We start from the raw sequence: 26,616 nt of genomic DNA on the forward strand, positions 1-26,616 counted from the left end.
ACTTCGTCACTTACCTGGGGCTAGAGTTGTCATGATCAGAGAGTTTTCTTTCAGATGAAGGGTATTCAGCTGACTTCCTTCCCTGTATTTGGATGTTCTGAGAAGAATACAACACATACAACTTTTAACATTCTACAACCTAAGGCAAGTATCAACACATGCACTTGCCTCATATCAAATGACGCAACAATTTCCCTGTTAGAACACAACTTTAACTTCAATATATGAGGTGCTTTCCTTGACACTGGCTGCTCTCCTTGTGTGAGGGTGTGGCTTTGTGTGTAGACATGGGTTAATGTTTGACCAATGTCCTGCCTTTATTCTCGCATTACTCATTCAGCAAACCTGCCTGAACAAGGTTAAAAGCTAACGAGCTCTCAAAAAAAGCACAACACTGGTAAATATGCAAATGTCTGATGAACAATGACAAAAGATAAAATGCATTTGTAATGATTATGTCAAAAGCAAAACACTAACCTGACCATAGAAGTCATCAGAAGGAGAGGACCGTGACCTTTCGTGAAAACAGGCAGGCTTACTCCGTTGCTCCACCGCTTGATCAAGGATGTTATCAGCTGAGTGGTACCTTCCAGACGTCCTTGGTTCCACCACTTTTCTCTGTGTTTTCCATGTGGCTTCATATTCTGCAAAAGTGCCCAGTCTATGCAATGCAGTAGGACCATCCTGGCCTTCTTTAGGGCTGTTCTCAGCAGCTGTTGCTTTAGCATTACTATCTCCTGTGGTTGTATCACTTTGTGCAGGCTGAGGCTTCCCTTCAGGCTTGGCCAACCTTGGATCATCAGATATTTGTTGATTTTGCTTTGGTAAAGGCTTTTGGTATGCAGGTTTTCCTTTTGCCTCAAAAAATTTACGCCTGCCAACTAAAGACACAGTATTATCTAGAGGTGCTGGCTCCTCATCAACACCCATCTCATTAATTTTATCGGGCTCAGACAATGACCGTACTTTCTTTTCTACTGGAAACCGCTTTCGGCCACATATGCGGGTCACCTGGTTACCCCCTGAAGTAGCTTTGCTCAATGGGACCTCGGAAACACTTGGCATGGATGGCGTATCCTTCCAAACAGAGGGTAGATCTTCAGATCCTGGGTGCTCCAGCAGCACTGGCTCCAAGTCTCTCCTCCTGAACGAAGTAGCTTTAAGGACCCGTGCCTGGGCCTCCTTCAGATGATCCTTATAAGTGCTGGTGAAGGAACCATCAGACGAAGAAGCAGAGTTTTCTGTGGACTTCCAGAAAGAAGGCTCTTCTTCAGTCTCCAATGAACCACTCAAGGCTGCTGCACTTCGACTTTTTTGAAGCTGAGCTCTCCTCATTTGTATCTCATTTCTCAAAGTGGTGGCAAATCGGTCACTACGTCGCACTTGCTTACTGGTCTGGGGATCAACTGATTCCTGCTGTGAATTTTCACTTTCCATCTCCTCTTTGTTCTCATTCAATCTGCTGCTCTCTTGGGACAGAGAATGTAACAAAGGGGTGTTTTGGGGACACACATGTGCACCACTTTTAGACAGTAAATGTTCTTGGGAGGACTCTCTCAACTGGAGAGGTGCAGCAATTCTTCCCTGCTCAGATTCCTCATTAGGGGGATAACTGATAAAATGAGTGTCTGAGTTTGTCACAACACTTTGTTTCTGGCTTCCTCTGACCTCTGAAGCTTTTACTGGTGCATCATCAAGCAAAGGGGTATTGACTGCTGTGTATGTACGATGCTGGCTGTCAACCTGCCTGTAATACCCATTGCTGTCTTTGGTGTTTGAAAGGTGAAGTGGTACTTGAGGTGTATACCTGTCTTTCTGCAATCCTTGAGAGCTTCTGTCATCTCCACTATGGGACACATCTATAACAGAATTAGCCTTCCAGTCCTCCACTCTCACTAGTGAGGCTTGGGACAACCCAGGAGGGTGTTGTCGAGATGTGACACAGTAATATCTGCTGGTACTGTGGATGTCAGTGTTTTGGTCAATGGTGGTACTGGACAGTGATGCAACAGGCTTCCTAACCTGATTCTGGCTATAGTGCAGTGTGTGGCTGTTGGTAGGTAACTCCTGCATGCTGCTGTAGCAACTACTTATGTTCTGAGGCTTAGAGGACATCCTGGACGGTGCATGGAAAGTGCTTTCATCACTGTACTGCCGTTGATGGTATGGCAAGTGGGCGTAGGATGAATGGCCTGCTCTGACATCGGTGGTGGACAGCGAGTATGTCTTGTTTGAGTTTAGATGATGAGCTTCTTGATTATAGCTCTCAGCTGCTATGTATGAATTAACTGTTTCGCCTTTGGTTGGAGGGTTGTAGTTTTGACAACTTTCAAGGGCTGATTCGCTGGCTTGGTAAATCCTTTGAGTACAGTCAGAGACCTCTGATACTCTGTCTACTCCTTTCACATGAATCTTTGACTGAACATGAACACCAGGGCCCTCAGGGTAGCTAGGAACCAGACCCTTTTCATGAACCTTGGTAGCAGCAAAACTATCCCTGCGTGTTGGTGGTGTAGGCGGTGGAGGTGAAGGGGCCATAGTCTTCTTCATGTCTGGAATATGCCAAACAGGTCCGCTGCTTGCCTTTCCAGAACCAGAATGGCGGTAGCCTGGCTGCTCCACTGTTTTAGGACTTTCTCTGTCATTGGTCCCGGAAGGAAGCTGTAGGTATCCAATCCTATCATCCTGCTGCACCCCCTCATTTAGGTTTTGACTGTGCCTGCCGTTGCTAGGCCTGCTTCCTGAGTCCCACTGGCTTATTTTATACAACATATTCTCAGTTGAAGCTGCGTTGCTTTTGGACAGCGTATAATCTGGGGTCCCTGAGCTAGTTGAAAAGGAACTATAAGCAGAGTCTCGTTTTCCACCTCCTAAATGTTCAATGCTGTTGGCATTAGACTTGCTTGGAGAGAGGCGGCCAGGTGGATAGGGGTGAGAGCCATGCTCTAAGCTGTCCATACTGCCCAAGGAACTGAACTGATCTGACACTCTGCGCAGATTTGTCTGGTCCCAGCCAGTGGTGAGGTCAGAGGATAATGAACTGAGAAAACATTCATATATTTTAGATTTCATTAACAGAATAAACAAGGAACAAAAATGACAAAACGTTCTTTTCAGAATGATATAATAATATGTTTAAACAGGGTTTTCTACCTTGCATCGTATCTTGTTTGCCAGACTGGTGAGGGCGTGGGCTGTGTTTTTCCAGTTTCTGATTGGCTCTCGTTGAATTTGGTGGAGTGCCAGGAGTGAGGCCTACTCATCGATTCGTTTCTCCTGAAAGAAAGGGAAGAGGGAGGTAAAGGAAGAAGAGGAGAGAGAGAGAGAAAAGGGGACAGAAAGAGAAAGAGAGCAAGAAAGAGATCAGAGTGGAAAAGTGAACAGAGAACAAAGCATCATGCCTCTGTACAACTGCTACAACTAACAGCCACATTCAACTCTACTTTCATAATCACAACAGTTACAGTACACATAACTATGGCACCCTTATTATACTCAAGGGGAAAAACAAAGTCTGCGTCTCTCTCCATACACTTTCTTTTGAATGTCAACCTCTTAAAAAAGTACATTCAACTAAGCTACCAATTGCTACTTTTGTATTTCACAAATGCTAAAATGTAGTTTCACTGTAATACATGAATTTGTATGCCACTGAAACATACCCTTTGAAGCGGTTCTTTCTGCAAAGCATGCAGGGCAGAAGTCAGAGATACATGACTGTGGCACAAACTATCAACAAATACATCATTCTTCACCAAGATAACCAGCATATTTTCTTGTCTGAACATTCCAAATGTAAACTCCCAAAAATGCAATAAACTAGGGCTGCATGAAATGGACAAAATAACATATAGTGTCTGCAAGATGTCTTGCAATGTAGTAAACATTGAGGAATCCTTGACATTACAGGGCTAAAGATGAGAATGCTCATATGTTGTGATTTGATCATATTGCAGACATCACAATAATAGGATTGCAAAGGTATTGTAATGCATAGTAACAGTGAATGTTAGTTCAAATCGTAAAAATGTGTCTAAATTAAGAGCTTAGGAAGAACGGCGACAAAGACAACAAAAAATGGCTGAAAAGTGAACAAATGCATTGAACATAAATAGTGAAATAGAGTCATGGTGCAGATGTGACTGGACTGAATGGGATGGTATAGAAAAAAGATGGGTCTGCCAGTGATTACATCCATACCACACCTCATTGAACTTCGCAATATCTTCGTAAGAAAGCTCCGGGCCACATGAACGTCACTCTCTGATGCCATTTTCTGTGCTACAATATCCACCATTTTCATTCTCCTGAAGGGGGTTAGAAGGAGGGGAACAGACTGAATCTCTAACCTCAACAAAGATTGAGGGACAGGGACTCTAGTGCTATTCCTTTAAGTAAGACAAACAAGTCTTTAATAGTAAAATGGCACAGCAGTGAGGATGACCGCATGAACCTAGTGCTATCTACACAAACACAGAAAACAGCAAACAGTACAGGTGTTTAGTGCAGTGCAGGCAAATATTGGCCACAGTCAGAAATCTATGAGCTACATTCTGTAACAGGAAACCTTGTAGCTTCAAAAACTGAAACTTTAGAACAAAAGTCAGAAAAAAAAACAAACAAACAAAAATTCAAAGCAGCCACCGTGTATCTACAGCCAATACAGCAAAAAGGGTAGGCAAGGAGCACTAAACTCAGACTTCAACCATATGGCCTAGAAGGGAAACAGCATGCCCAGGCTTAAGGGCCTGAAAATCTCCTCACAGCACCAGATCAGTCACCCTCTAACTCTTCCCAAGCTGCTGTCTGTCCCCAGACAGAAATCAGGCTCTATGAATTCTCATACATTGGACACGTCACTGGGCAAACTGGCAGGAATCACAGGCAAAGAGAGACATCTTGTGGTGGATAAAAAAAACACTGAAAATCTACATACCAAACAGTAAGATGGCTTTAACATTTGAATGAAAGTAAACCAGTTAAAGAAGTCATTTTATTCAGCCGCTATCAGCGATTTGGGCCAGCAGGAAATGCTATGAGGATGCCTGATTGGGCACTTCTTATGTGTGAAAAAGTATTTTATTTTACTTGATTGCACAGACAGAATACGAAAGATTCTTCACCCACGCTCTCTTACTGCTCACAGCTGGGCTGAGTCGACTTGAAAAAAACGAAAGTTCAGAACAGTAGTCATATGCAATAGTAACTTTAGTCATACTATTTTAGCAGTAGTATCAAATATGATCTGCTCTTATACGTTTGTCTCACGTACTGTCACTATATGAGTGAGCTGCCATTTTGGTGGCCAGAAGAACTGAAATATATTTTGTGAACCATACAGTTTGATGAGAGATCAGTGAGAATTTACTGTGCAAAGCCATCTAAACAAATTTTGTTGAATCAGTTGAAACTGATCAACACAACTGCCACACATAACCTTCCTAAAGGTCCACTTCCCTAAATCATCTACCAAACGTTAGGAAACTAACGTAACACCTGTTTTATTTAGAGATATTTATAGATATTATTTACATATATTTTTACATATTAATCAAAATCAATTGCATTTAATTTTTTTTTAACAAACTGCTGTTTTTTCAAAACTAAGATTCTCTGTTTTATTTCTCCACCATCACTCTCCCATCGAAACAGCTGAAGATGATTATTAACAGGGATGCACCAATAGCATTTTCTGAGGCCAGGTAAGTTTCATAGTTTTGATCCTCATCTGTCTCTTTTAACAACTGTGTAGTCTTTGTAGCACTGTGACAGCAGGAATCACATCCAAGGCTAATCCCAGGAGCTCAGGTTTCAAGTTATACATCTTTTGTTTGGCCCGATCCACTGACGTCAGACATACACTGAGCAATTTTAGAAATCTTGTTCTATGGTGACTCTGTACATTTGAATAGACCATCATGTTCGGACAAAGCCAAAAAACACTCATGCAATGTGTAACGTGCACCCGAGTACTGAGCAAAACGAAACTGAAGCTGAGAACCTGAGCTACAGCAGCGCTGCTAACTTGTGCCACACTGTGCACTGAAAATATACCAGGAGGTGATGTATACAGTAGGACATTACAGTCTCTACAGCCTTACAAAGATAATTAAAAAAAAAAAAAATCAACATAATGTTTATACCTCTGAATTCTGTTCAGTTAAACAGAGCAAAGTCAGCATATATGAACTTTGGTACTGCAACTGTTGACTTTTTCCACTCCTATGTGTTTCCACCTGTACTGGGGAAGTGGTTGTGACTGTGTGTGTTTAAAAACAGGCCAAAATCGCACAGTGATGTTTTCGCAATGTTTTAAGTGACTAATGACTTTGTGTCCAACTGCCATGGAGTCAGAAACAGTTTCTGAGAGAGCAAACCCTCGTTCAGTGCCAGCTTGAGTGGTTTGTTCATTAGCATCGCAGGATATATGTTTAGGATATATGCTCAGCATTGGGCCGATACCAGATACCAGTTTCGGTATTGATGCATCTTTAGTCATTAATACAGCCGCTACAAGACAAAAAATGTCATGTGCCAAACAGATAAATACTTGTTTTTCTTGATAGTTGTCAAATTAATACTGTAGCTGAAATAAACAGTCCAATTATTTATATACCCATGTGCTACACTGTACCATACAAGGCCTGTCATGCCTCAGCATGGTGTCAAAATCAACAAAATCTGTAAACAACTAGGAAATAACTTTTTTTTTTTTTTAAGCAGTTGCATATGTTGCAGATACTCCAATATCAAAATTATATGGAATGCACATCAGGCCTGGGCGATATCTAAAAATAATCAGTATGATATTATGCAGTTAAAAAATTGCAATTAACAATTATATGACACTAGTTCTCCTCTGTTTCCCAACATGAAGTTTATCGCCTTTAAAGCATCATCGGGTTACTTATCAGTCATCTACAATATCCGGTTACATCACCCTATCTGATCAGCATAATGCACCCATAATGTTGATATGTTTGTGTTCCGTGTATCCGAGCACTGAACATTATTAAACTATTTTTTTTTTTTTAAATAATGTGGTAGCCACAAGCTAATCTGTGATTATGGGGGGTATAATTTTTCTCCCTGCTCTCAATTTTAAGGTCATGAGGAATTAAAGAGCCGATATTTTCAGAGGGAAGGTCTGCCCTCATTAAAAGCTTGCTAGTTTATTTAATAATACTTCATGCAATATAATCAGTAATAAACTGAGTACTTTATTTTCTCCAGTCTGTTGAATGTATTGTTCAATACTTGTGCGTATTTAAGTGCCCATCACATTCTTAGTGTATATATTCCTAATATCAGTATAATTTTAGCCTTTATTGCCTGTATAAATGAACAGCTTTTTGAAATATAGCCATCTTCAAATGATAGCAAGACTGAGCCAATTTGTTAATGAGCCATAGAAAACTTTCACAGTTCATGAAAATATACATTACAGCAATATCACAAAAGGTCGAAGAACATAGGCAATACCACTTCGGCTCAATATTTCCACTTGTTTTCGTTGCAACCACTGAATATCTTCCTTGACATGGAAAAAGCATCACATTAGAAAAAGGTATCACATAAGACATGATGGTCACATGAAAAAGCTTGACCTTCAAGTAAAAATTATCTAATAGGAAAAATGACAAAGTGTTAAGCTGTGCCCACAAGCTTTAGTGAGTTTCAGCCACTGCACAAGACGCTCCTGCGCAAGTTACGATACCGTTCAACACTATCCCACTTACACTTGACATTTAAGTTTTTATCTCATTACAAACCACTCTCAACCAAATACCCCACTTTGTAACTTTATCTTTTTAAGCTATGTAAAACACAACTGTTTCAAAGGAAACCATGTTGTTAGCTTCAAAAATCTTCAGTCTAAACTTGATCATTTCATTTTTGGTTGATAAAATCAGAAGCAGATGACACTGACAAGAAAACAGAACAGATTTAATGACAAATTAAGGAAAGAGAGGCCCAAAAGAGGTTGTTTCCCTGCTGTTCTCTTTCACTGTGTAAATGCTTCAAGTGTTTCTGCGCTAGCCACACATGGCGCTTTTCATTCAGATGCTAATGCAAGTCCCTTTATTAGACGTATTGTCAGGGCTACAGCTGGTTCAGCACAGATATGCCAGTGGACTGGATCAGTAGAGCCCAGGCAGAATGGAGGCCAAGGAGGGGGGCTAGGAAGGGAAAGTCCCCTTCCACTGTTTTCACAAAGAGGCACGTTCAAAAACAAACAAATCGCTGCTGAAAAGGCATCAGCCAATCCAACTCCTTCATGCAATCTATTCAGTGAAGACCAGCTCTGGCAAAAATCACAAATTCCACTGAAAAAGCAGTGAGGAATAAAAGGATTTTGCTGCTACCATTGTGTTGACAAGGAGTATCTCCACAGATTATAAAATAGTTCAGAAGAATTAAACACCGAAGCTTGTTCACAGCTGCTTATGTAGGTCAAGGTTTTGCATGGTGCCTGGTATGAAAATCAGGCCTGAATCTGATGAGGATCAGAATACACACGCAACAAGTTGCACATTGTAACCACTTCTTCAACCACTCTGCAGGTTGTGCAGAGAGCACAGATATTCAGCCTGAGATATTCTATACTATTACTTAAAACCTCATACAAGTCCAAACAGAAGGCTTAACAGAAAGGCATCACAGGTGTGGGACGAAAAACGCAGAAGCAAACAACAAGAGCAAAATAAGTCTCTGAACTTACCAAGCAGACCCTCAAGGCAACATGAACACAATGAGAAACATTCCTAATTAGGCTCCCAGAAAGGGAGATCTGAGAGGTTTGTAAGTCCGGGTTTGCTCCAGTGGACTCCTCAGGCACTGCATTCCACATTCACATCAAAGACTGGGCAGGACAAAAGGTCCTCCACAGATGACCAGTGCCTGATCAGAGTCTTTTGAAACATCTGCTGCTTCCATAAAAAAAAAGAAAGAAAAAAAATGATGAAGTGCTGTTACAGACCTGGACCCTAAATATCTACATCTTAAAGTCTCTGTGTGTTTCAGCTAGAGCAGGTCTCCACGAGAATTATGATGGTTTTACCCCTGGAAGGGTTTGGGGAGGGGGCTATTGTGATAGCCAGTCCCCTTTAAGTAATCTAGCAGCCTCCACCTCCCCATTGGCTCAATGATGGTATGTTAATGAGCAGTTGAGAGGGCTGAGCTCTGCTGCTCCATCCCCTGCTGAACGGCAGTCCTACGTGTCTTCCATTACTATGGCAACATGTTTTTTGCAGGGTGCAAATGCACTGCTTTATTAAGCAGAAGAAGAAGGCTTCAGCAATAGCTGAAAATCACACAAAGTAAAAGGCGTACCTAAAGCATCTGGGTTTTACAAAGCTCTCTGTGCAAAGTTGTTCATGTACTAAGCTACTTGACACCAGGGCTGCCCTCTTCATTCTTGTGTGGGGCGCCTGTCTCAGGCAGCACCAGACTTCACCAAACATGCCCCATGACCTCAGCCTCCCCTCATGGATCAAGTGACTTGCTCTGTCTGACTGAATGTCTCAAGTTCTGACGTGGACCATCTGGTTTAAGACCAGGTTAGGACCTTCAATGATCAACCTGTAGCACATTTTTCTAAAAATAGCCTGTAAAATCAGTGATTAAAAGGGAAAAACTGTGATCATCAATTACGGTTTGATCTACAAAGTTAATAATTTTACACATAACTGCCCCGCCATCCAAACAAGTGGTCTGCTACAGACCAGATTATAGAAGAAATGCAAGATGATAACAGAAGAACTGTTCTGGTCTGAAGGAAACAAAATCCAGATAGAAGCTTTTCCATCATAATAACCATCAAATAATTTACTCCAGGAACTCACAAACAGTTCACAAAACAAACTCACAAACAAAAGTTTATCTCAGACAGATGGACCATAAGATCCTGGCAGGTTCTTTAATTGAGCAAAAACTGACAAAAGGTGAAAATGTAGACATTTATCTAGTGCTGTGACCAACGAAGATGGCTTATCTGATAAGTATAGTCCACATTTAATAGGCTTTGCTCAATAGCAGCAGGTAGAAATTGTAGAACTTCATTAAAGGTAACACTAGATACCGAGTCTGGAAAAAAATGCTGATGAAGCACACAGAAGACTTAGCTATAAGGGATTCAGCGATTTTCATAGTTTTTGAAGGCCTACACAAAGGCTTTTTTCAGCAACCATCTGAATCAGACCCCTGATAGAGGGCCGAGAGAGGCCAAGCGTAAGCTGCTCGTAATGACCAACACATTCCTGGGCTGCATGTCATACCAACTGTTGAGTCAGTGGCTGCACAGTTGGCTGCCCCCCCACTCTGAAAACTGGAGCTCCTCTGTTTGCATAAAATCCTTGTACGTTATCGTGACACAGATGTCAAGATCACCACTCCCATACACTAGTCTACATTGTTTTTGTTTAAGTAAAATCCAAAGAAGCTCTCAAGATATTTTTGAAGCCTGGCACTAATATAAGTGGCAAAGGAACACTCAAAACTTTTGCATTTTCAGTGAAATAAATATATTTACCCAAAGTATCTAAAGTAACAAAATAAGGGGTCACTTCATTAGTACACAAACACCACCTCCACATGCGAAAACCATCATTTAGCACAAACTTACTTTTTAGCCCCAACAGTGCTATGAAATTTTTGGTGTAACACTGGGTACAGGCTTATCATGAGGCTGTTCATGGGAAATGTCAAACACGGGCCCTTAAGCCTTTGAAATGTGCTGACTGAGCCAGGAACAGGCAGACAAATCCCACATCACCATCTTTTCCATGTACTGTTCACATACCAGCCATGACAAGAACAGATCAAGAACAGAGAGTCCTTGGCATCATAGCATGAGGAGGGCAAGTGGGATGATAAATACTAAACTTTCAGTGTGAACCAATAGACAATTACTATTTTCATTTTGTTTCCATTTTCATTTTGCTTAAAAAATGACAAGAAGGAAACAAGCAAGACAAACTTTGTCAAATCCACTCTAGAAAAAAAATTGTACTTTCAGCAAATTTTTGCTTCAAAATGTACTCATTACTCAGGGTCTGATACTGCTGTAGAATGTGCTTAACTTAGGTAGCTAACTCGCACTGTAATTATCCCTGTTAGATTACACTGCCTGTAATTATACCAGCTTGATTACACTGCCTTCTTGTGAAAACAACAGCTTTTCCATTAATACTAATGAAAAGCGTCTAACTCGCTAGTGTCAACTCACCTTGCTGATGGAAAACTCAACAGTTTGTTTAAAGAGAAGCAGCTATAGCACTAGTCCTTACTGTTGTGTATGACAGTTCCTCCCAACATCAAGAAATAAACTTAAAACCAGCTTTCAGTGTCTGTTTATAGTCTGGAATGCCACATAATGCCAGTGTTTCCCTTGACATATTCTGCAAGTCACTGAATAAGCAACTGAGCATATCCCCTGCTTTGATTAGTACTCTCTAAGCTTATGTGACTGAGGAGCTTTGCTGGATATAATTGGCTTCTGAAACCTACATGGACATTGCCCAGGTCATTATCAGCACAAAGCAACATGATTCTATGTTTGAGGACAATTCACAGCTGTACTCTATTAGATGGTAGATGGTAAAAACAAGGACTTGGGTAGCTGAGCGCTGAATGATTAACAAAGTCTGTAGTAACTTTTAATGGACCTGGAGTTGAATGTGCTACAACACAAATTCAAACCAATAATCCTCAACATATGTCTCTACAATGTGAAAGTCAACCTAGTTACCTTTGTATTGTTAACATTCTGAGAGTAGAACCTAAGCAGAATATGGGAACACTAAAGTAAAAAAAATGTTTATAAATGCATGAATCATTCAGTATTCATCTGGAAGCCTCCCTGCCTGCTTAGCCACTAGATGGCATTAATGACTTTGTCTCAAGAGCTGAAATACAGAATCCAGTAGATTGCTGAAGAGTTTATTCATTCCAGGTGCCAACGCCAGTGATATCAATGAACATATCTGATTACTAAGCAACAGTAAACAAAAGTGTGGCAAGGTTTTAATTTCACTCTTTCCTATGTGTGATTTAGCAGTAATCACAGAACTAGCATGAAGACAAAGACAATAGAGGACATTGATGCAACACAAGAAGCTTAAGCTCCCTGGTAGTGTTCTGCATGGGACATTTGTCCTGCCCTCGCCCGCAACCGAAACATTTTGGCCCACTCCCGCCCATGCAGTTCTGTCAAGGCAAAGAGACATTCAATATCTGACAGTCTGTTCACAAAAATGTTGCCCTCTGCTGAAATAACACAGCAGTCCATGGTCATCAGGCTCACTGTGAAGTAACTTGACCATACAGCATTTATTCCCAGCAAACACAAAGCAAGACCTAAACCACAGAATGGTTATTTTTGGTATTTTGCTGGGCTTGGCATGCTTCGGCCCACTCCCATCTGCAGTGGGCTGGTTTCCCACCCATCCCGAGCACAACAATGAAAATGCGCCTATGCGCCACGAGATATTGCGGTGGGTTCCGTGCAGACCTCTTCTCCTTGGATCCATACCAAGTGATCCATAGATGAGTAGCTGGTCCTTTTGCTGTTGAATGACGTAATAATGCTGACTAGGGCTGACTAGGGTCAGTATGACAGTAATATGGTATATTGCGGTATGTAAAAATGATGACCATATTTAAAAATTATGACATTATTTCAAAAATTATGACATCAAATTTCTATTCCATGTCTAAACAGATAAATAAACACATTCCACCCATTTATATTTTAGGGGGCTCACTGTTTGGTGGTGTGGGAGCTCACTGATAGATGGCGCCAACAGAAAAAGGTAGGAAGCTATCAGAGCCAGCAAACACCTCGGAAAAGCTAAGCATGATTGTAGCTCAGCCATGGCAAAGAGCTACAGGTACCAGAACCGCACATTCTCTGCACAAACCAAAGAACACATCTGATTTCAGCTTTCACTTCAAGACCAGTCTCTCGACCTTCCTCTCATTTTAGCATCAGTTAGCTACAGCCAGGCCTGTGCTGGTGTGGCACGTTTAGCCTGCTAACTTAGCTTTCTCCCAAACACCACAGAACCAGTTCGATTTTGGCCTACTGTTACTCTACTTTTGCTCTCTCAAAAGCTAACGTTATGGTAGCCTATCAGGCTACGGATCCAACCACCATAAAACAGGTTTAATTTCGTCTTTCTGTCCCTTCCATGGTTGCTCGACTTTACTCTCTCAGATTTTTGTTCATTATTTGTAATCATCTAAATTTGTGACTACTTTAGTTAGCCAAAATTGAACATGTTCTGTGGTTCTAGTGAAGCTAATGTTAACCAGCTCCTCTCTCCTAGTTAGCAGTACTGTTTAACATTTATCAATTGTTTAATGGACGGTTTTACATTTACTGATTAATGCTTTAATGAAATGAAAATTGTGCACTGGGTTCACTTATTTGTTATACAGCAAGAAAAAAAAACAAAAAAAGCTGAAGTTAACCACTTTTTTAAAAAAAATATGTAACGTTAGACGTATGGCGAAAAATGTTATAAGTGCCTCCATCCATGCCCCTCGCAAGCCCATGAAGGCCTCAGGAATCCAAACAAATAAAGTCTACTGGGCACTGTGGTTGCCCAGAGCAACAATGGAGCCATCCACAGGCCACTTTTGTTTCACTGGGTCAGTGTGCAGTGCACTCACTCGACTGGAATGGAGATTTCTTTTGTGGCATGCTGTTAGAAACTCTGCCAAGTGGCTAGCATGCGTTTTTACATGAAATAGTGAAAGCTGCCTAGATAATTAACTTCAAAGATATTTCAAATCACTGAAAAAGTTTTGATGCACCATGAATTAAAGTAATTGTATTGTTTAAGTTGAAATAATTCATTTGAAACTGAATGGTGAAAGAGTATACAACTGTTATTTAACAGGTAAGTAATCCAAAGGAATAAAAAATATCAGTTCAGAGTGTGCAACACTATCCAAACATGCAAAATGAAGTGATTTCACTGCAGCATTTTAAAAGTAACTGGCAAGGAAACCATCAGCTCAGTCAGTCATATTGAATAAAAAAGGGGTGCAAAAAAAAAATCAGTTAAGACTACCAGATTATGCATATGTAAAAAATAATTTTAATGCCACAGTAAAATCACTATTTTTCACGTGCATAATACATGTAACACATTTTTCATTTTTCGTGCATGAAACAATATTTACCGTTATCATGATAATATACTTCACAATATGTTACCATATACTTTTCTGAGCATATTGTGGATATTCTCACTACTTGTAGAACACTGTACAACTGCATGTTTTGTTACAGTGAAAGATTTAATGGTTCTGTTTAACTGGATTTATAGCAGAATTGGATGTGAAACGTTGAACAAAAATCAATGTATTCATCATTTTTTAAATTACTATTTTTTTATATGGCACTACGGGTTCTTTTCTGTTCCAATGTATAACTTGAGATGTACACAGTGTGGTTGCATTATCTATGAAAATGCAAGTATCAAATCAAATTCGTTATCAGCTGATACTCGTCTGTACAAGCAAAGTGGGTGACAAATCCACAGTGGACCCTACTCCAAAATCTATTGCTGCATTGCTGCAAAGATGTTTTTTTAAAAAATGAGCTCATATAGCACTATTATTTGTGCTATTCCATGATTATGTAGAAATAAATAGCATAAAATAAACTGGTCAGACTACCTTAGACAACATAATCAATACACAAATATAGCTGCATTATTCACCGTAATAAACAGACTCTTGCTAAATAAGCATAGCTTTTGCACCTACTCATCCCACCTCCAATGTTTGTACAGTACCTGGAACAAGCCTGACAACTCTTTCTTTGTGACTTCACAGTTTCAAATGAGGTCATCATATGCAAAACACAGGCAACACCCTTAAACATGAGCAAGTGCTGAAAGCTAGTTTCCTCATTACTGTAAGATAAGGCAGTCCCTGTGGAAACTGATTACATACACTTTCAAATCCAAAACAACAAAATAAAAGGGATCAGACTCACTGCATTTATACTGTCGGATGCCTAGAATCCCAGAGGCTTCCATTTAGCTAAAGGTTAACAAAACACATCAACCTCAGAGGTTAGATTTACAGATTTACTACTGTTTGCATGAAATCTGCTGTGACAGACAGAAACTGTAGATCTAGCTGCTGACAACAATAACACAATAGCAGCTAGCTAAAATGTTAAAGTATAACCAATAATGAAAGTAATGGCAATGAACTAACAGGGTGGATATGGTAAAAAATATAACACCATGATACTTTAAGACATTTCTAGGATACATTATACGCATCACAGTGTTTAGCTTTCGTGAGGTTTGGTGAGTTGAAACAGACATAAAAGAACCCACAGTGTGACATATAAAAATACTATCAAAAACTGTATTCAACATTTCTAAATCCAATTAACCAGGCCAAATCACACTCATTTTAATGAAACAGGCAGTTGGTCACTATAATACTTGAAGTACTGACCATATGCACAATTTGTCCATAAACTCATGCTGTGGCTTAATGTAATTTAGCACAATAACAATAAAAAAAGTCATACTGCCCACCCCTGACTCACCCTGTCACTTTCTTCACTTCCCTGCCATGCTTCCCACTCATGTGTAGCACTTACTGGGAACTGTCGTAACATCAAGGAACAATCTGGCCAAACTGGCCTATCAGGACTTCTCCACCATACGTGGACATACTGATCCACTGAACGTTAATCATAAAGTTAGGCTGTATCCCTGTTTACATATGCAAACAACCCAGAAATGCTGAGGAACATTTCCGTTTGTGGGTCATGTGATAACAAGAAGCAGAATTGGAATTACAGGAAGTCAACACTTCACTTACAAAAAAATATTTTTAAAAACATCTGTTTTTCTGTTATAACCAACATTTCCAACAACCAATTTTCAATGAAACCAACAAGCCACTGACAATTCCTGTTGCATCCACAAGAAACAGTAGTTTAATGACTAATAGTACATAATCAGTACAGATCAATACACTCTTAAGAATAGCCTTAGAGTCAGTATATTAAATCAACGCATAATGGGGGAAATACGCTACTGGAGAAGCATGAAAAACAGGTCACACTGAAAGAGTGAGGTGTCTAAGTAGGACTTTGAGTCATAAACGTCCTTTCATTAGCTCAGAAATGAAGAATAACAACATAATATGAAACAAAGGATACGTGTGCACTGACATACTTTACAGAGTAAGCAAAGATGATGGTAATTACCAAGTACTTAGTAAGATATCACTAGGTGGCATCATAGTCAGCTTACAAACACATATCAAGGTACAACAGCAAAATTAGGGCAAAGTGAACTGCTGAGCACCACTACCAATTTTCTGTAATTATTCTCTAAAATCAATAAATGAACAGCTCAGAGACTTCTTACCAACAGTCATGACAGCACATTGTTTGCACTGTATATGTTACGTGTTATGGGGCGCACAAAATAGTTTTAGCTATGCCTACGTTCTAACTGACCTATAATGCACACAGAATTTTACAGGAATGCACTGATACAAAGTAATTCTCATCACAAAGAGCAGGTCCCCATATCACATCACTGCCCGTGGTACTATGGTCTGTCACTATGGTTGCACTCAAAAAGTAGCCATGGAGATGGGCGCTCTTGGCGCATGGGGAACAGGTGTGTGAGGCCCAGGGGTGGGTTTGCGTGTGTCTGTGCACATAGATTACCGTTTCACCACCAGAGTGAGTGTCTTGTGGGAGCCCTTCACTAGGCAGATAGCCTCCTGCCTGTAGCCGCTGAGGGAAATGTCATTGATGTTTATAAGCTCGTCTCCTGCCTGAAGTCTCACAGCAGCAGCCTTACTGCCTTCTTCCACCTGCAACACACAAGAGTCAGATAAGGCACAGTACACAGAAATACAGTCACTCTTTCACACACACACACACACACACACACACACACACACACACACACACACAAAAAAAACCCTGCAGAGAAAAATGCTTCAGCACGTAAGGACACAAGGGGGGGTTACAACAAACAGCTAACATGTCCCTGAATGGCAGGAGCTTACAGACATCTGCTGTGCCACAGAGTATCTAAAGAAGCCACTTCAGCATAGGTCAGTCAACTCTATTCAGAAGTATTAGTACAGGGTACAAACACCATGAATATACAGTACTGTGCAAAAGTTGGAGACCACCTTTTCATTTGTGTAATTTCCAGTCAAACATAACAGATAACATTTAACAGATACTACACAGAGGCCTCATCAACTAAATATCACATTTTTCAGTATTTAGTGTGTCTACCCTTTGGCTTTACTGCAGCTTCTGTTCTTTTTAGAAGGTTTTCAGGCTTTCAGTTTTGTTAAGAAATCTACAGGAATATTTTTCCACATCACCAAGTTCAGTCTTTGAAGTCAGTTACCTTTTCTGTTTCTTGACAATTAAAATAATACCATAAACATATTTAACAATGCTGAGGTCTGGACTTAGGGGTGGCCAGTCCAATGTCCTGAGAACACCAGCAGCTTCTTTGTTTTGCAGATTTTCTTCTTTTTTGTCCATTTCCTTTTCTCAGTAACAGCTTCTTGACAGCTGCACATCCTTTCAGGCCCATAGCACTGAGTTGCCTTCTCACAGTGGAAAGATGGACAGAACAATTTATGGATTTTTTCAGATCTGCTGCAAGAGCGGAAAGTGATTTTCTCCTCTCTCTTAAAGACAAAATTATTAAATTAAGAATGTACCAATATGGGAATTGTGAGCTGATGCAGATTTCCAATATATTTAATGTGAGTATTTGCCAACACCAATGTTGATGTTGATGCATAAACATTCATAACATGCAGAAACTGGGACTAGAACCACTTGGATTAGCATTACAGAGAACCATAACATCTATTTCAGATGGGTTACACATTAAGTAAAATGAACACAGTAGTCCAGTGTCTCTATTCGTTTGAAATATTGGTCAAACCATATTATTTGTCCAATGTCAAAATTTTCAAAAGTAAATATCTACAGATATGAACCCGATATCATCGTGCTGCACTACTTTAAATAATGTTTATCTGACAGTTTTGGTTGTCTACCAGATCTTGCATGGTTGTTAGTCCATTTTCACTATATTGTTTAATAATGTTTGGACCTCCAGTTTACAATTAGAAGCACTACCTACAACTATGCAGCTCCAGGATTCTCTTGGTCAGTACTATAAAGGTTAATGTGAGCCCTTGATCTTATCTGACCTTAACAATCATCATCTGCCAAGCATCATCTCCCTCTGAAGGTCAAATTGGTGGGTGGGTATAATAGGGCATTCACTGTAACAAAGGGCAGCAGGTTCACTTAAGCTGCAAACGATGGCTCTCCAGCTGCCAAGTGTTATTGTTAAAAGAATTCTAGCCTGAATTACTACACAGGAATGGCATGCTCTACATATTAAATCAGCACGCTGGGGTTCAGGCCATAAGCTGCGCACAGATCACCAGCAGAGCCAAGTTAGCACCTGGTTAATTGCAAGCCTTTTACTTACACTCTCATAAAGGGCAGATTTGGAGGCCATGTAGAAAAGTGTAAGGTCTGGTCTACATGAATTCCTGAAATGAAATGTCATGCTATGTGCTAAAATGGAAGTGCTACTTCAAATACTGATGGTCAAGACTTAAACACTGAAGTATCACAGTGAAATAACTGGCTTCAAAGTAACAAAGTCCACTACAAAGTAACAAAGTCCACTAAGACACCCAGGTAGCCACTGCATTCACTTAACTTGGAATTTCATTGCAGAGATTTCTTTTAGAAGTTTAAGTATTAGGACATTAGGCTGCATTCCTTTTGCTGAACATCACAATGTACTAGGTTATACTATCAACTGAGCAAAGCTGCTTTACAATTGGGGCAACCTAATGAGGTCATCTAAAAGGTCAAAGACTTAACTCTTTCTAAAGTTAAGTTTCTGTAATATTCTGTGTGATTTTAACACTGGTACTGAAAATTAAAATGAAAAATCATAACATCCTGGTATTTAGTAGCTTATTTACATTGTTAAGAGCATTCCAAGCCCTGTCAAATGCAACTCAGCACTTCAAGAGTAACAAATCAGTAAGCCCTGGGGGAAAAAAAAATCCTGGACACTCGTACACCAACGACTACAAAGGCAAGGTTAAACAAATTGCTAAAATATGGTTATACAAGAATACATATTCATATCATTATAAATGAAATATCTGACAGTTTACACTGACGCTTATCATGCAACACTGTTAGTTTAACCACTTCATATGCCTCTTTTAAGGCACTACAGTATTCTTTGAAGTTGCAAGTAAAATCCAAAAGCTGCTTGGCTAAACACCTCCAGGGGCTTCCTGAACAACAAAACATCTTAAATCATCAAACCCACAATGCACAACAGTGGTTATTTTAGTTCTGACTTGTGTATATCCAGGCTTTGCTGTGTTTATTATTTCAGAATGTGCAGGATTCTGCAAGTCAGAATCCCCTCGGAGAATATAAAACAAGGAAGGCGTTTGAGAATGCCTGAACAAGCAGAACTTAAAATAACCTCAAATGCTAATCTAAAACAGGCTCAAAAATGAATGCCCCACCCTCTGGCAATCAGCATCATACTGAGAAAATAAATGATAGAGAACAATAGAAGAGCATAAGAGCTAGCTAAAGTACAGCCATCAAAGTCACGTACAGGATAAAGAGTGGGAGCCTATAAGTGAGAACTTTATCATCTGTATGATCAACTGCCACAAAGACACACTGCAAAGCATTTAGGTATTCATTGATTCGGGAGTTCTAGAACGTTCATAGCATCTTAGACATCTGGAACAAACACCCGTGTCCTTCCACTGCCTGAGTGTGCAGTTTGAGGGGGGGGAAGGATGTGGCTCTGAGGAATGTGTGTGTTCTGCTGACTGACGTCCTGTGTGCGGCGCTGACAGGGCGCTGAGCTGTCAGCTTCTGTCTGTCCTGCAGCGCTCCCACACAGGGCTCAGAATACAACCCAAGGTCCAAATACACACAAACAAACACAAAAGCACAAAATGCTTTTGTTTTCTGCATGTAAACTTACACAATACAAAGCTGTCTCTTGTTTCCTTGTTATAAATCCTTCAGGACGGTCAGGACTAAGAGCTCTCCAACCACCAACAATGTGTGAGCACGGCAAGGGACATCACGTTCGTTAAGTTTGTGTATGTGTGTCTAAAGTGCCCATTGTCAAATCAAGAGTTTGAACAATGAGAAAGCAATAACGTTACAAAAAGGCTTACATCACAAATTACATCACAAATAAGTGAATAATACCAAAAAAATGGTACGTCTAAGTACAAGTACGTACTGTCAGCCTATAACAAAAGTGAATCTCTGCTCCTTTTCTAGGACCCGTGTCATACTGGTTTAAAAGCACTGCTGAACAGTGATGGAGGCAGGGCATTGCATGACTTCATTTTCACTTGTTGACTAGTTGTCAATGCCAAAAAACAACCACAAAAAAAACAAACAAAAAAAAAGCGTTCTGGACATATTTTGTTAGTAGCTAGGGTCTGGTTCTAGCGGTAGATTCTGCGGTTTGAGGTGTGAAATGTGGACTGTAGAAGAACTGGATTTCAGCAACCTCAGACACCCTGCCAATAGAAGTATATAGGCTATCTGAGTTAAACCGCACGCTAAATAGCTTTTAGAATATCCCCTCTCACCGAGAATTATACTGCCTCTATCCCATGCAGCATCAAAGAAATGACTGTTTATCAAATCAAATGCAAGCACTTGCATCGACTCACCAATAAGCCTTTCAGAGCAAGATATAGGCCTAGTTGCACCAAAAGTACTAAACAGTCTGTCACAGGATGATTTGCATGTCAGTCAAATGGCCCTTTCCTATTGCAGTTCTCAAAACCTACCCAGTCTGGCTAATGAGACTGTATTTCAGCGCGGTCTTGTACAGCTTACAATAGAACTGGTTTCATTTTATGTAGTTTTTCCACACTATTAAAGTACTTTGGGCTTTGTGTTTAGCAGAAAAACTGATTTCTGTTCTCTTTTCCTGTCGGTTCACCGCAGTTTTTACCTGTCTATAATTAGTTGGCTGCTGCCCACAGCACTGACAAGTGGACTTATTAGTCAACTAGTCTATGTAACCCCTAGTTGGTAGTAACAAGGTACAAAATAATGTTACATTATATAATGTTACAGTAATGTCATTGTTTTTTCCTGTAACAAAGCTGTCAGACACAAGCTCATAAACAAATGTCTGTGGACCACCACGATAAAAGTTGGGCTAAATGTGGGCTGCGAGGTAGACTTAGAATGGGAACTGAGTAGTTGTGGGAATCTCTAGACAGCTCACGATTCGATTACAATTCAGAGGGCTGGATGCGATTATAAAACGATTATCGATGCATCTTTTTTTTCTATACAGGATCTTTTTTTCTTACTGTGTGACAACTTTGTACTTTTAAAGCCAAGTATTTGTAATAGTCCATAATGAATTTACGTCCAATATCTTTTATTAATAAATCAAATGGAAGTGATGTGGCAAGTGAACTGGAAGGCTCTCATTCACTGCTCTCGTGACGAGACGCAGGTTGCCACTCATCTGCGATAAAAAGCGCAGTTATGGTGAAATAAGATCCTGTGGCAATGAATGTCCACGCATCACGTTACAGCCATACCACCCGTTTTCTTTAGTGATTTCATAACTTTGGTTTCGGTCTTGTTGTAGAGTGTGGGGGATCGCTGTGTGAGTAAAATATCTTTGAGACGGGTCGCTGTATCTCGGTCCCAAAGTGTGCAACATAGCGCAAAAGCCTTGTTTCTCAACGACTGACAACAGACACAAATCCTTGGCAATAAAAGTTGTGATACAGTTTATAGTTCACTTTGTCCTTTCCGAGTTGGGTGGAAGTTTTGACATCGCTTGATTGATGGTCCTCTGGTCGGCAGCAACTACAACCGGGCAGAAAATAGGTCAAAACATCTAATTTGGTTTTCCCCCTCAACTCCACAGAAGCCAAAGTGCTTCCATACGCTAGATTAAGGGTCGGTAACATGCGGCTCTTTTACTGTCCTGTTGCGGCTCCACATCAGAATTAGATTTCTAGGCAAAAAATAAAATAATCCTCCTTTGCAGTAAAATAAAGCTCTGCTGATCGTTCAAACACAGTTTTAAAAATAAATTATCTTAAACACTGTAATTAATGTAGCCTATAACTGCTAGTTCATCTAGCTAGTACCGAACAAAAAGGCAAAGAGAAAGATTTAAGAAGAACATCAATAATTTGGAGACGAATAGACTTATTTGCATTTATAATTACTCCAGCTGGTTTACTGATACATTTCATCTGCAACAGGAAACTGTCAAGCACTAAAAAAAACACGTGAAACTGAAGTCAGTTTCTTGTTCTCCAGCTTCTCGTTCGTATTTTACCCGTTTCACCTTGAATGGTGCAGCAGTTACATACTGGTGCCTCAGGCAACATTTAAGGTGGAACGGGAAAATTCGAACGAGAAGCTGGAGAACAAGAAACTGGCTTCAGCCATGTAAAAAGTAGAACATTGAGAGACATTTTACAAGAAACTATTCTACTTTTGTGGAAATGTTTACAGCTGGTGATGCAAGAAAACCAGCTACAACTGAGCTAAAGCTTAAAGCAGAGCAAAGTAAGTCTGCGTTTTTGTTTGTATTATATTTTTACCCTACACTAGGACATTAGCACATACTGAGACACATGTACAGCCAAGATGGTAAAATGGACTCAAAATGTTGTGGCTCCCAAGGTAGTTGGATTTTTGTTGAAAAAACAAAATGACTTATTACCATTTGGGTTGCGACCCCTGCGCTAGCTTTTAATGCAATGTGCCGCCACAGACTTTCCGGGCGCTGCACTTCCGCACTTTGCAAAGTCCCACCTTTTGCGTTCCGTCAACATTATGTTATCAAATAAAATTTAGAAAATCGATTTTTGACATTTGACATCCACGTCCGCATCGCGATGCATCTAAGAATCAATTTTCCCCCCCATCCCTATAACTTAGCATGGTGTTAAAGAAAAGCCTGGTTGAAAAGTTCTCCCAAAATACTCCAAACAAGCAGGAAGTTGTTTTAGAGGGGGTGTTTCCTTGTTTATGGTGGATTTTTACCCAATTGAACACAAAAAGTTTAACATGTTGTCCCCAGATGTGTATTCTCATTACGAGATCACATCTGACCGCGAATGACTAGTAATGAACTAGTGTAATGTATTACACTTAAAATTCCTGTAATCACATTACAGTTACTAAGAGTCAATAAGAGCTTAGCTATTTGAGCTACTTATGTGTCTCTGAGAGAACAATATTAATTACATGTGATGCATTTAAATTTCTTCTGTAGAGATTATCCATGCCTGTCCTTGTACATAATTTGCACAGGTGTGATACCTGTGACAGCCGACTGTATAAGTCTGAGAATCTGTCAATAACTGACAGTTTCTGGGTAACCACACAGTATCGGCCATTAATCGTTTTAATCCAGCGTTACTGGCTGGAGTAACAGCGTCAGTTTAATTCAAACAAAAAATGACATTTCAAAGCTAACAATGTCTTTTTTGGCCAAAATGATGTGGTTTGAGCTTGCGGGGTGCGATGTACGCTGCTTGCTGAACAGAGCTCTTAATCACCACGTCATTTGTTCTGAGACCCTCCCCTGACTGGACTACTGCACAGAGCAAGCTTCTGCTGAGACATACACAGAGCTCTTTTTAAGTGTATTTACAGCAGCGTGTTCAGTGGTTGTTCAATTGATTTTACAAACCTCAATTCCAAAAAAGTTGGGACAGTATGTGATATGCAATAAAAACAGGAAGCAGTGATTAATGAATCCACTTTAAACAAAACTTAAACATCTACTTAAACAAAAACAGTAACAAGACAAGATATTTCATGTTTTACCTTATTAACTTCACAGTTTCTTGTAAATATACGCTCATTCTGAAATGAAGCCTAACAACATGCTGAAATGTTCAATGCATCAGCAAAGTTAGGGCGCATCATGGTGTGGGGGTGTATTAGTGCCCACGGTATGAGTAACTTGTACATCTCTGAAAGCACCATGAACACTAAGATATATGCACAGTTCTGAGCAACATACGGTGCCTTTTAGATGTCATCTTTTTCAGAGACATCTATGCTTATTTTAAAATGACAATCCTAAGTCACATTCTGTTACAACAGCACGGCTGCGTAATCAGAGAGTGTGGGTGCTAGATTGGCCTGGCCTACCTGTGTCCTACTGAAAACATGTCAAAACAAAAAAAACTACGAAGGCCCTGTATGGTTGCACAGCTGAAGACTTGTGTAATGAAAGAATGCCAAAAGATTCAGGCATCAAATTTAGAATGAGCGTATAGTTACCAAAAAAAAATCATTAGGTAAAACACCACAAATTGTGTTTTTCTAGGTGAATTTAATAACTTTCCTTTTTATTAGTATTTCACATACCATACCAGATTTTTTAAATTAAGGTTTATGGTTCGTTCATCATTTGAAGTACACTGCCAGCTTAAATGCAGGAGTAATAACAAGAATTTGAAATGATATTTACTGTGACTGACTATTTCTTTCCAAATAAAGTACCGAAACGAACTATAGAATTTTGTCTTGTATTTTCCAGTTTGTACAGATTTGTATAGGTTTTAGAGAGTAACACTGAGGTAATCAGTAAAGTAATGCGTAAAATAATCCCACCACAGTTTAAGAGAAGTAATTAGCAATTTGTCATGTGTAACTACCCCAACACTGCTGCTGAACCATAATAATTAAGGCACTGAGAATGGCGCAAAATTACTATACCTAACATATACGCAGACCTAGAGGTGCCATAGAATGGAAAACTGTATTCATGTTGGCACAGTTGAATACGGAGAGTTCGGTACACAGAACTGACATACCATGAATCTGAAACACTGTTGTCTCCTCCTTCAAACACAAATCCTGCATTTGGAAAAGAGGGTGGTAAATTCCAAAAATCCTCATCTGGTACCTAACAGTCTTGAATTTACACCCCCATAATTTACATATAACAACAACGAAGCAACAGCAGAAAATGGTAGACTATCTATCGTTCCAGGCTGTGAAGGTGATGTCAGCACTTTTTATACCCTTTCCAAGAAACGTACAACTTTTTATCTGAAGGCCTAACTAAGGTCAACAGGCATGGTAAATCTTAGACTGAGGCTGAAGTTGGCTTCTCAATCAAATGTTCAAGTCCACCTTGAAAGCTGCAGCTTGTAGAGGCTCCAGAATGTGATGCGGCACTATTTAAGGTGGAGCGGATTAGGAAGCTAACTTCAGCTCCCACACCTTTAACAAGATCCTGGAAAAGTTTTGAATTAAAGTTGTTAGTTTGCTCTGCACATTTCACTCTGGATTCTTTGACTTTCTCAAACCTTAGACAATATTTAGAAAGCTTCACTCAGCATTTGACCTTGAATAGACCGAAGAGAGGGGCAATTTCAACTTCATTAGCTTCACAACCCCAACTGCAACCTGTAAGCAGCAGCCAGTATGTGTCATTTTTATCCACTTTTTGGCAGTTGAAGCCAGATCAGCTTAAATTAAACTTTTCATTGTGACCACACTAACAACTTTTATTTACTTTGTGTTGTTGTCGTCAAGACTGAAAGTAGCTAGTATAGGTAACGTTAGCTACAGCTAGCTCCAAGCAACTAGTGTAGCTAACTAAATAGGCTGACGACCTTATTTACACAGATTCATTTATGTCGACACGTTGATTCTGTGTGAGCCATAATGGTGCCTCACTGTAAATCAGCAAATCAGATTATTCATGAGCCCACCAAAAAAGGGAAAACAGCTTGTTTCACTCTAGGGCCAAATAATATGGCTGTAAATGGGCGTGTAAAACCTCATCTGAGCATTTACCCCGGCCAAAGTCACAGGCCTTCTACGTAGGCATCAGAGGACAATTTTAAATGCTGAATAAATGCATTCTGTGGCACCTTTAAAATCAGACAGGGACAGTCTGACGAATATTCCTTTACTGAAAAAAACATCTTTCTCACGCAATCATACACAGTTCAGCAGTTTAGTGAAGCTTAAAACACTCCATTTGGGTTTGGTACTTCGATTTGAACATATTATAATAATATATATTACTCTAAAACTACATGCGACACAATCCCACCTTTTCTTTATACTGAGCTAGAACATAAGCTATTTTTAAAAGACATGCACCAAAAGTTCAGCCACCAAAACATTTCAGCCAAAAATGATACCCTGTAGTGCATCTATAGCCACAATTTTTCACAAAATCACAAAAAAAAAAATTCACAAATGACAGAGCCAAAGTGCAAAGAATAACTGATAAAGATTGGAATTTACTGCTTTGAAAGACCAACTTCTCCGTTATAGTGAACACTGGATTTCATAGGCACATATTGTAGCCTACATACTAGTATGTAGGCTACAACAGTATTCTAGATCAATAGTTTTCTAGTATGTATCTTCACTTTTGTCCCATTGAAAGCAGATTTTATCAATAAAAGTATGTTTATTACATCGTACCACCCTACAGGAATAAATACATAGCTAACAACATCACATCACACAGT

General features: G+C 39.8%; 1 protein-coding gene across 4 annotated transcripts in view; it reads right to left on the minus strand.

Annotated features, from left to right (window-relative positions):
- Nucleotides 1-26,616, minus strand: part of shroom2a (shroom family member 2a) — a 50,932-nt gene that overhangs the window by 14,151 nt on the left and 10,165 nt on the right. For 2 of the 4 annotated variants that reach the window (XM_036570266.1, XM_036570268.1), the window contains 4 exons: nucleotides 16,721-16,869; nucleotides 3,154-3,276; nucleotides 478-3,040; nucleotides 15-97 (listed from right to left, as the gene is read on the minus strand). In XM_036570266.1, coding sequence (XP_036426159.1) covers nucleotides 15-97; nucleotides 478-3,040; nucleotides 3,154-3,276; nucleotides 16,721-16,869 — 2,918 coding nt within the window. Of the gene's footprint in view, nucleotides 1-14; nucleotides 98-477; nucleotides 3,041-3,153; nucleotides 3,277-3,662; nucleotides 3,681-4,205; nucleotides 4,308-16,720; nucleotides 16,870-24,936; nucleotides 26,444-26,616 lie in introns of those variants that run through there. The other 2 variants (XM_036570271.1, XM_036570267.1) reach the window with 2 other exon arrangements.

The sequence above is a fragment of the Colossoma macropomum genome, unplaced genomic scaffold, assembly GCF_904425465.1.
Source record: "Colossoma macropomum unplaced genomic scaffold, Colossoma_macropomum, whole genome shotgun sequence".
In the NCBI taxonomy this organism is placed as follows: Eukaryota; Metazoa; Chordata; class Actinopteri; order Characiformes; family Serrasalmidae; genus Colossoma; species Colossoma macropomum.